This window comes from Miniopterus schreibersii, assembly GCF_964146895.1.
Source record: "Miniopterus schreibersii genome assembly, chromosome: 8".
Lineage (NCBI taxonomy): Eukaryota > Metazoa > Chordata > Mammalia > Chiroptera > Miniopteridae > Miniopterus > Miniopterus schreibersii.
The window spans coordinates 23,264,554-23,276,741 of record NC_138109.1 but is presented as its reverse complement, the minus strand read 5'-3'; the positions used below and the strand labels follow the sequence as shown (position 1 = coordinate 23,276,741).

General features: G+C 36.9%; 1 protein-coding gene across 1 annotated transcript in view; it reads right to left on the bottom strand.

The window, feature by feature from the left end:
* Positions 1 to 12,188, bottom strand: part of ZMPSTE24 (zinc metallopeptidase STE24) — a 28,972-nt gene that overhangs the window by 6,578 nt on the left and 10,206 nt on the right. The window contains exons 4-7 of the mRNA XM_081144756.1: positions 11,855 to 11,971; positions 11,089 to 11,241; positions 9,664 to 9,805; positions 4,363 to 4,547 (exon numbers count right to left, since the gene is read on the bottom strand). Coding sequence (XP_081000882.1) covers positions 4,363 to 4,547; positions 9,664 to 9,805; positions 11,089 to 11,241; positions 11,855 to 11,971 — 597 coding nt within the window. The remainder of the gene's footprint in view (positions 1 to 4,362; positions 4,548 to 9,663; positions 9,806 to 11,088; positions 11,242 to 11,854; positions 11,972 to 12,188) is intronic.

Here is a 12,188-nt window from a genome sequence, read left to right as displayed (position 1 = left end):
TGGATTCTAGATATTCTATCACATTTCCCCTCCTTCACCAATTACTCATTTTTAAGGAAAATGACCACTTAAAGCAAAACTGAGTAGATGAATGAGAAAAAGGGATCAACTGAAGATATTTGCAAGATATTATTTGCATTGATTATACCCTTTTCTCTTAAGTATTACAATACAGGCGAGAGTACATTTGGTAGAGAAAGAAAAGAATGAGATAACTAACCTAGTTCTTTAAATGTCTGAGAGACACACATATGTACTTGTACCTTCAGGGCACGGCCATTAAAAGGGAGCAATGAATTAATGCACCAGTAACAGACATCTATTCTAAGGTGGAAGTTAAGAGGCACAAATGACGATTTACATACAAAGATATTCACTGCACAAACATTTGTTATTGATGGCTTCTAACTTTTCCATTACTTTAGTAATAAGCAAAAATATGGCTGTTTTGTTTAATAATGATGATGATACTCCAGTCATTATTGACTCCCGTACCAGACAGTGAATATTAGGTATTTTATATACAGTTCTTTCATTTCTACTTCTATAAGGGAGGTATCATTGTCCTCATTTTATATAAATTAATACAGCCTTCTGTTTTCACTAGTTACCTGCTTCCCAATATGAACTAGGAACTCTTATAAAACAACCAGTTGTCTATTAGATAGCATGGGCTCATGACTTTGGTTTGATATCTGGATTTAGGAAGCTATTCAGAACTGCATTGGAGTCACATTCAAAGACATGGAATGAAAAGAGCTTAAATAAGGGTTACTTTCGAGAAAAAGGAGACTTGCTTGTTTGTGGTAGATTCTTAGGCAGAACTGAATTTTCTTCTCTTCCCACACTAATTTCATATAAAAGAACAGAAATAAATACCAGAATCTTTCCTTATCTACAGTAGTTTCCTTTTTATAAAATTCATACACTGATTCATTTGATCCTCACAACACCAAGCTGGGCAGGATGGAAAGTATTATCTTCATTTTAGAGATGAGAGAAAGGAAGCTGAGAAACTAAAATGTCTTGCTTAAAATCATCTTGCTAGTTAGTGGGTAAAATCCAAACCTACATCTGTGGAGCCTGTGCCACTTCTATTACACTTATCAGCTAGGAAGACTTTCACCCAACCCTAGCACTTGCTGGGGAATATACTTGTTTTCTTCTACAAAAGGCAGCTTTTCTGTACGACTTTTATATAGCTTTAATTTTCCTTTTATTTAAACTGCTTTTGACACAGGTTGTTCCAATTATGTGTTCCATTTGTCTCCTAAAGGGTAAAATTCCAGAGAGTACGTTCCCTAGACATCTTTTAAAATGTCAATAGGCAGCATAGAAACATTCAAAATGTTCATAGTAGTTATCTCTAAGAGGAGGGATTCCAGGTAACTTGAGTGTTCTTCCTTAAACTTGTGTTAAAAATGAAACAGTTCATCTTTTCTACATCATCCAAACTTAAAACCATCTTTGCATCCCCCACTGCACTGTACATAGTAGGCGGTCAGTAGCAGGTGCTGAATAAATCTGTTTACTAAACTTCACCCACATCTGTGTACTCTCTATGTGATTATTTAATGTCTTTCTGTAAACGAATTCACTTTTTAAAACTTAGCCTTATCCTAAATGACAATATTCATGAAATCATAATAAGCTGGTTTTCTTTTTCCTAATATAAGTTAATAAATATATAGCTATGCAAATTCACAATATTGATATACTACCTAAAATCATCTCACCAGCAGGACATACATCAGAAAGCAATAATGAGTAGAGTTCATCTTTGACCATCTCCTTCACTCTGTATAACAGTGATCACCAAGTACTTTAAATCATCTTTTACTGTGACTCTTCCACTTATTCTGACCTCTCACTCTAGTGCAGGCTCTTATTATTTCATGCTTGTCTTGGAAATCGTGATGCAACAGGCCCCTAGAAGCCTCCTGCCTCCAATCTTTGCTCTCCCCTATATGCTGCCACCAAATTTTAGTCTTTCTAAAACAAGCTTTGGCCTCTACTCAAGTCAATCTAAACTTTCCAGGCCACTGGAAATAACCACTCAATGTCTTCAGGAAAGAGTATTTTTCAAACTGGTCCTGGCATACCTTTCTATCTCCATCTACAAGAATCCATTCAATTATTAGTCTCAGAATAGCCATTGTGTAATGTGTTGTGATTTTTTTGTTGTTGGTTTCTATAGCTTTATTAATTCCATGTCTTTAATGTGAAAAGACCCACCCTCAAGTCGAATTCTGTCTAGTTCAAGTATCCTTTTTTAAGAAATCTGTCTGATCATTAGAATCTGCATTAATTTTTAAATTTCTAACGCCACACTATTTCAACCACTTAGGATATTTACCACACTTGCCTTAAAGGATAGGCTATTTGTGTTCGTATGTAAGTCTCCTTTACTATAGGTTCTTCAGGGTAGGACAATGTCTAATGTATCTTCATCTTGTAGCTTATACATAGATGCTAAAATATTTGTACTTATCAATGAAATAGGACTACCCAATCTTTTGAAAAATTTAAGCCAAAGAATACTGTTCTCATAGATACTAAAGATCAGTAATTTCATTACACTGCTTAAAATTAGTGAACAACTATCTATGTCTAGGTCTGGCTATAATGTAATCCATCCTGCATGTGGATACCTCTTAGTAGGTTGCTTTGCTGAACTTGTATGACTCCTCGGTGTTGTCACTGGGTTACCCTTTCTTGGACTCCAATTTTCCCATCTATAAGAAGACCTTAAGATCTTTTCCTGGCTTCAAATCCTATGACTCTTGGTCAGACCAAGGTGACTTATTCCAATATCATAACAAGTGGGATAACCACACTTCAAAAATAAATGCAATCAAAGGAGTTAAGCCTCCCCCAATGCTATTTAATCACTTTACAGAATTTTGTCCCATCTATGTATTGATAGCAGGCTAGGCACTTTACTAGACCATCTTTTTAGGTCAAAACAGATGCTCAAATGATAATAGTTATTTTCTGGTACTTAGAATATGTAAAATGAACTACAAGGCATTTCACATACAGGGTGCAGCGAAGCTTACAGTTGTTCATATGGAAAATAATACAATAATTAATAAATAATACAAAAATAGTGTTTTGCACACTCATAACTGTAAACCTACTTTTGTCCCACACGGTATATTATTTCATTTACTCTTTATGACCCTAAAAGGCAGGCATCTTTAGCCCAGTGTCTCTCGATGCAGAGTGATCCTGCCTGCAAGCCCCCACCCCCAAGGATGTTGAGAGACATTTTTGGTAGTCACAATTGTTGGGGTGGCAAGGGGGTGCTGGTGGCACTGATGCTGGCATCTAGTGGGGAAAGGCCAGGTATGCTGCTAACCATCCTATGATGCACAAGACATCTTCACAACAAAAAATTACCTGGCCCAATGTCAACAGTGCTGAGGTGAGAAACCCTGCTGGCATCATGTTTTAGTTAAGAAACCAATGATTTAGAAAGCTGAACTTACTTGCCCAGCATTACACAGATCCAAAATCATCTCTAAATGACTCCAAAGCCAACAGCACATCACACATATGAATACTGGTGGCTGCTTCTGATTACATTTGTGTTATTTCTTATCATTGTCCCCTTCCCCTTGATATTTTAGACTTTGCTAATCAGCATCAGCTGGCCTCATCCAGGAAAGGACTCAGAAGAAGCTTTCTCTGACTCTCAGGTCAGATTTAAGAAATGACTTTTCCTGTGTTCTCACTGCACCCAGTATACACAGGGTCAGTGTGGTAATTACCATATTGTACTATGACTGTATAAGCTCGAGAGCAAGGGTTTGCCTCTCTAATTTTGTACTCCTAGTGCCAAAGTATCTCAGCAGAGTATATGCTTCATAAATATTTGTTAAACAAACAAAAGAAAACTGACCAAATTACCTCATGTACCCAAGGGCACATAGCTACTTAATGACAGAACCAGGATTTGAATCCAAGCCTTTCCCATTGCCAGAGCCTATAATTGTCTCAATGAAGCTAAAAATTAGATGTTTATCTCCTCTTTAGCCTATCTGTGGGATTTCTTTGATCATAAGCATATCAGGAATATAGATAAAGTCCCTGTTTTAAAGATAGCTTATAATCATAAAAATTTTCCTATCTTATGCTTCCAATTTTAACATGTACATTCTACAAAAGCTTGCAAGGTAGTTAGCGTGTAATAATAGTGATGATCTCTCCCAAATACCAGAATTATAAAGGCGCCATGGTGTTTGTATTTGATAGTCTCCCTGAATTCAAAACTCACATAGAAATTGATGATATTTTCTAGTTGTCACAAGAATTGTTTAAAAAACTAAACCCAAGTCTCTTAGGAAAAGAAGAACTCACTTTAACTTTAGCTTTTATTTCTTCGCTGTCCCCTTCTCCATCATTGCGGGGTTCCATGCCAGAATCCTCCTGGGTGTCTTTGTTTAGTACAGAATACTCTTCTAGTAGGGTGTCAAATAAAACTATTCGCTTGTTCTTGAAGAAGCCATAAAAATAAGCATTGCTGTGGGAAGAGCGTTTAGATCCTAAGGAAAAGACAGTTCAAAGCATGGGAAATAATTAAAAAGTCTGGGGTCCTTTGGAGAGACTCCTAGAATTGAATTTCTGTCAAGGACATTAACATTTTCAAATTGTTTAATACCTGAAGAAAACTGTTTCAACATAAATCACCACCAGCAGTGGAGCGTGTCTGTTTACCTGCAGTCTTGCCAGCAAAGACTTATGCTCATCAGGGCTGTAGAGCAATAAGTAAATAAGGAAAGCCTGAATATCCAGCAGCAGTGAAATGATTAAGTTATAGTAAAGCTATGAGATGGAATTTTAAGCAGTCCCCAAAATTATACTTTTGAAGAATGTTAGGAAGATAGGAAAAAGCTCACCAATATACTGAGGATATAAAACTTTAAGTATATAAGGTTCCATTATTGTCACGAAGAAAAAAAAGTATATGTAAATAGGAAAGCATAAACAAAAGCCTACTAAGAAATATATCAAAATACTGAAGTGTTAAAAAAAATACTGCAGTGTTTATCACTGGCTTCGGAACTATGGATTTTTGTTCCCTCCTTTGTACTTCTCCCTTTTCCAAGGCTTTTAGAGTAAATATACATACTTCTCTACTCAGGAAATAATTAAAGCTATTTTTTACAAGACTGGAAAAAACATACCTAAATTTTTAACAGTGGCTAACAGTAGCTGAACTATAGTTGATTTTTATTTTCTTCTTTATGTATATTTTTTATTTTCTAAATGTTCTATAGCGTGCAGTGAATTTAGTGGTTAAGAGTAGACTTTGGGTTCAAATCTTGGTTCTGCCATGTATTAGCTGTGTAAATGTAAGAAACTTTCTTAAATTTAATTATTTTCCTGTTTATGATGCAAGTCAATATCTATGTTATTGGATTAGAAAAACCGTTACATGAGAAATTCTAAGTAAATCAATTAGTATACTGCCTGATCCATATAAACTACTACTATTATTTATATGCTTTTAAAAAAAGAAATTATAAAACATGTTTCTCTTGAGAATTTGAGATCTCTCACAGAAAATGTGAAGTTTGTATCTACTCATATTTCTAATGTAAAGCATGTTTAGCTGTATATTTAGAATACAGTATAGTTTATGCATATAGCCGTATGTTTGCCAGAATGTTTAGAATATAGTAAGGCTTTGATAAATAGTGGCATTTACTTGCTTATTTTTCAGTTTTTGTTTAATTGCCAAATATGTGGTCCAATTTTGCCAATACTATAGGACCATAGGATCTGAAAAGTTGCATACCATTCTGAGGTCTTATACTTCTCATTTCTGTCTTCTCTGATTCTGAGTTTTTTAAAAAATTAATTTAAAATATTTCTTAGAAATTATTTATTGCCTGAAGTTATTTATGGAAGTAGGCATACTGTAAGCATATAAATAAAAAATTAACATCTTAATATCTCCCACTGGTCCACGTATCTCAAAGTGTGCTCCAAGGAACACCTACATCAACATCACCCCAGGGCACTTGTTAGAAGTACACACTAGAAACACCTATGAGGTCAGAACCTCTGGGAATGGAGCCCAGCAGTCTGTCTTTTGACAAACTCTCCAGGGAATACTTATAGTTACTCAATAAAGTTTAAGAGTCCCTGCACCAGACCATAAGCTTTTTGTGTCCCTGTGCCTGGCATGTGTATATATTCAATAACACTTGTGTACTGAATGGCTAATGCCACTTGAGGCATGAAACAATGTATTTGAGAACTCTAAAAATCAACATGTTCTATGCAAATATAAGGTATTGCCACCTGTACCATTTTTGTTTATGATGTTTGATCTTAACCTCTCAGCAGCATTTGCAGCAGTTGACTGCTTCCTCCTTAAAAACACTTCCTTTTCCTGTCACAAAAGAAACAGCATTTTCTCCTGTTTTCCTTCCTACCTCAATGGTCTCTCCTTCTCAGTTTCCAATGCTGGCTCTTCCTTTCTTGCTGACTCTGACCTGAGCCCCGCTCTTCTCTAAGTGCCCTCATCCATGGCATTAAACACCACCTATGTGCCAGATACTTACATATCAATATTCCTGCCCTGACTTCTCCCTAGAGCTCCAAACTCATACACACAGATGCCTATTTAATATCTCTACATCTCCACATGGATGTTTATAGTGCATATTTGTTGCTTATATTCTTAGGTGTGGTTTTTTCCCCTGCCCAGGATTGGAATCTCCTTTCAGAGTTTAGGGAATTCACACCATGTAAATCTTGTGAGGGACGGCTTCTCATTTAAGAAATCTAAAAAGCCAGATATTTGCTTCCCCAGCATTCCTGGCAGCTAGCCCTGTGCCCTGGCTCAATCAAATGCACCCACTGGGGACTATGAATAGTTAGCTAATTAGCAAAGAAGCAGGGCAGTGAGGAACTAATTCTGTAGGTGCTAGTAGCAGAGATGTTAGGGGTACAAACTGCTGAATCCAACTGGAGGCAACAGCAGTGTCCTCCCAGACTGGTTCTGCCGTGAAATTCTGAGTTCCCTGTCTCCCTATGGAACAGCCCATTTTCCAAGCTTGGTAAACTTAACTTTACTGGTGATTCTATAAGCGATCAAATATTGTTTCAATAAGCAATTTTTTTCTGCTTAAATCAGCCACAGTTGTTTTCTCCTGCTTGTTTGCTACTAACTGCTGCTTGCAGAACTCTAATTCAAGGTTCAATAGTTACCTCAATGTGCAACACATCCAACTTAATTTCACATAAACCTGCTGTCTCCCAGTTTTTCCATCTCAGTAAACTATCATTTACCCCACGACTGAGGCTAAAAATCTAGGTCATTATCCTTGATGTCTCCCCTTCCCCCTTATTCCTTTCCATGCAATCTATTAGCAAAGTGCATCCACTTCTCTCCATCAATCACCACTGCCCTAGTCTAAGCTACCACTATCTCCTACCTGAATTACTATAACAAACCCCTAACTGCTCTCCCTGCTTCTATGCTTACCACCCCTACAATCTATTCTCCACATAGCAAACCAAGACATTTTAAAAAGACAAACCAGGCTATGCCACTTTCCTGCCTAAAACCATCAATGGCTTTTACCCCTGAACTTAAATTCCAAGCTCCTTCGCCTGATTTACAAAGGTCTTCCTGGTCTGATTCTTGCCTATGTCTCAGATTTCATGTCCTAACACTCTCCTGCTATGTGGCAACCAAAATGGACTTTTTTCTGTTTCCTAAAGATTCAAAGCTCTGGAAGGTCTTTCTATTGATCTCAGCATGCACGGCTCCTTCCTTCTCTCAGCTTAAATTCATTTGCTCAGAGAGGTCTTGCCTGCTGACCCACTCTAAAGGATCTACTCAGTCATTCTTTATCACATCACACTAGTTTAACTCTCTGCACTGCACATGCTATCTGATATTTTCTGAGAGCAGGAATCTTAGTTTCTCACTAAAATATTCCTATTAATTAACAAATCTGTAATGTGGTGTTATTGTTAGTAACATTCATTCATTCAAAATATTTTTGAGGACTGTTACCATTATTAACAACAATAAAAGCACACATCACCAATGAGTAAACTTCTGTTTGATAAAGTTAAGTTGCCCAAAGTCACATAGGTAATTGTGATAGAGCTAGGATTCAAACCCAAGACTATTAACTCCATAGCCTAACCTCTGAAATTCCACCCTTCCACCTACTCAAATCTTGATTTTCTGTAGTCTCAGCTTATATTATAACCCTACATAAAGCCTTGCCTATTTCATCTAAAATCATGCATCACACACCTATCAAATACCTGTTGTCATATCATTAGCTGTCATTTCATGTTATCTGATTATAACTTAAGTGATCAGCAACTTAAGTTGCCCCTTCAGTTAAAGACCCTCAGAAACTATTCTGCTGTACTGATTAGTGTGCCACTAGTTTGACATTAACTAAAAGAGTAGTGATCTCAGAGACTAAAGAAGTACAAATTGGCTTATTCTCCTACCATTTCCCCATAGAAATGTTCCAGTTGTACCTTTAGTTGGTCTGTGTAACCTCAGACGCTACTATATGTCTGAGATTTCTATACTCTCCTAGCTGCTGTTAATTCATTCTTTCCAGTTGTGACCATGTCTGTTCTTCCCTGGCCCCACAATTATATACTTCTGTTTCTACTCCTTTGTCCAATAGAACTGCTTCTCATTGGTGATTTTTTAGTTTAGAGAAGGGATGGGCAAACTATGGCTTGCAGGCTCAATCCAATCTGCCACTTATTTTTTATACATAAAGTTTTATTAGAACACAGCCATGCTCATTTATTTACGTATTATCTATGACTGCTTTTGTACTATAATGGCAGAGCTGAATAACTGTGACAAAGAGCATATGGCCTGCAAAGCCTAAAATATTGACTATCTATGGTATTATAGAAAGTGTTTGCCAAACTGTGGTTTAGATGAAGCAAAACTGCAACCTAGAAGGGTGAAGTGATCCGTTCAAGATTCCACAGCTGGTAAGTTACAGAGGCAAAACCAGTCTCGTTCATTTACATGGATTTTAATTCACAGATTCTGAAAGTCATGGTACCACACAACGGTTTTACTCTACATCTCTGTAAGCTTCCTTAAGACTTTAGTAGTCTTACGTAAGCTAATAGGTAGCTTACCTCTACCCAATGGTAGTACAGTTTTTGGTAATCTGCAGGTTTTCACAACCAGAGTCCTCCAGAACACTGGAAGTTTTGTTGAAAGAGACAAACCCAATAACAATAGTTTTGTTTATGAGCCTGAAACTAGTGTTAAGTGGAATTTGACTCTGCAGGAGTCCTACTTAATTCCTAGGAGCCAGGCAGGTAACAAAAGTACATAAGTCAGTCTAATATATATGATATAACACGGAGTGATAAAGGCCTTGGCCCAAAACTAAAAACAATATTGTAAAACCAACCAAACATAGCTTCAGGCAAGAGCAGGATTTGGCATCAGGCCACCAGTTTCTATCCCTGTACTATACCATCAATTCCTATAAATCTTAAAAAAACAAAATGTAAAATCCTAACCTTTAGATAACAAAATTTTTAAAAAACTGATTTGTTCATTTATTAAAGTTTTATGAATAAAGTTCTCAAATAAAACAAACCACTCAAATGAAATCTTCTTACCCCCAGTAGCCTTACCTTCAACAACATACACCTTAGTCAAAGGAAAGTCAATACTCTTTGCCATTATTTCAATTTCTTGTTTAAGCTTTCCCTCAGGCAGAGGTGTGAATTTGTCAAATAAAGGGGCAATATAATCAGCATAGATTGTGACAAGAACCTGAAAAGTAAATGTCAGAACAACCTATGAATATGTTCTTTAAAAAAAAACCTACTCATTATACAGATTCAATTACATTAAAACAACTATGTGATCCTGGCCTTGAGAACAGGGACAGATCTTACTTGCTCTGGCATTCCCAGCCCCAAACCATACCGGACAGTAAGTGCTCAATCTGTCTGATGAATTAAATCAAAATGAGTAGTCTCTAGGGGGTAATAACTGAAAAGTCGAATGGCCCATTCAAAACTATCTTGGGGATTTCTGATACTTCATAAGCCCATAATAAGTTGGAATTCTGCCTTTTAAAGTAATCATGACAGACCTGAAGTCTTTGCTAAAAAAGAATTACTAGGGCTTGACTGTGTGCTGTTATTTTGGTTGGTCTGCTAAAATTAATTACCTGCAGTTCACAACTGTACACTTGGTTGAAACAGCACTTCCTTAAGCATTTTGGAAGCATTTCCTCTCACTTTGTTTGCCATACAACAGATATTTGTACATCCAACTAGTGCCCATTTTCTGATCTTGATCCCACCAGTAGGAAGTGAAGCAATGAGCATCACGGTAATTCAGAGTAAAATAAACCTCCTCATCAGTGGAGTTAAGAGATGACAGATGATATTTTCTAGGGGCTGTCAACAGACAATTTTCATTGTGTTGTCGTGTTTGTGTTGTGAAACAGTTTAGAATGTGGGAGGAGAAGAGGAAAAGAAGATGTGAGCGGGGGAAGTGAAGAGGGGTAAGAGAAAATGGAGGGGGAGGGAGAGAGGAGAGAGAAGTGGGGAAGGCAGGAAGGAGGGTAAGGGACGGGAAAGGCCCAGGGAAGGGAGAGGGGAGGGGAGGAAGGAGGAGGAAAAAGCAGGGGAGAAGGAAAAGAAAAACCAGGTCCGTTTATGCTTTCTTCTTCTTGTCCCTCTTCAATCTATTCTCTTCACAACAGCCATGATTTTTAGGCAATGGAGCTCAGTCAAGAGTCATTAAATTACCAAACTGTGTCATCCATTCTGGTGGCAACTCATAAATGCATAGCCCAAAATTGCCTGACAACTGGATCATTAAAAGTAACAACTAGCTTCTAGGATCTGTAAAAGTCAACATAAGGAGAAGAAAATCTGTCAGTCAATTCTCCTATTTTTATAACCAAAAGCAGAAACCAACAGGGGAATTTATGTATATTTCGTCTGCTTTTTAAGAACTGTTTACATGCTAATGAAGACTAAACCATACTTATCGCACCAAGGAACTCTGTAAAAGAAAATGAAACAAAAGATTTTACTCACCAGAGAAACAACTAATGTGAACAGCCAGGCGTAAATAAAAAAATAGTCACCCCCAATTTTAATAATGTAAAGTAGAAGTGAAGACACAGGCAATAAAATGCACTGAGTCACAATAAACTTTTTGATTGCATCTTTCATGAAGAACCCCAAAGTCTGAAAAAAGAAAACATCACCACAAGAAACTGAGAAACTGCTTTTCAAATAACTAATTGATGAATACAAAGGATACATTATTAAAGCAATTAAAAAAATTAAAAGGCAGTGAGACTATATTATATGACACTAGGTAACCTAAGACAATAAGTAAATGTCTCACATCTTACAGTTTAAAGTACTCATTTAAATGTTATTAGCTGAAAATCCTTAGATGTTAGTGCTAGAAGATTTTATGGCAAGACTTTAACTATGATCTTTACCATATGCAGTTCCTTTTTTCTCAATTAATTCATCCTCTAAAACAGCAAATTATGATCATAAAAGGTCTTCATATTTAAAAGAGAACATTTGCCTGGCCGGGCGTGGCTCAGCAGTGGAGCATCAACCTAGGATGCAGGAGATCGAGGTTTGGTTCCATCAGGGCACACGCCCGCCCAGGCTACGGGCTCGGTCCCCAGTCGAGGGCCTACAGGAGGCAGCCGATCAATGACGACTCTCTCATCGCTGATGTTTCAACTCTCTCTCCCTTCCTCTCTCTGAAATCAATAAAGATATATTTAAAAAATAAAAATAAATAAATAAAAGAGAACATTTGCATTCTCTATTATACCTGTTGATTGAAACCATGTTTTTCTTCTATCACAAAAGTATTATAAAGACTCCATGGCAAACCGGTCAATGCACTGAAAAGTGTAGCCATCAGCAGAAACACCAAAGACTGAGTGATCTAAACACAAGAAGGAAAAAACTGGCAGTTTTTATAGTGCAATATTAATTCATTCTTAAAATGAATTATTAGTGAACAAATAGATGAGTAATTGCTGCGTACTTCCTACATCTCAAGCAATGTGTTTGATTCAATGGGTAATACAAGGTCTGGAACATCATCTACACCCTCAAAGTCTACTTGCTAGAGAAGGAGGCAATAAGACAATTCCTCTTTT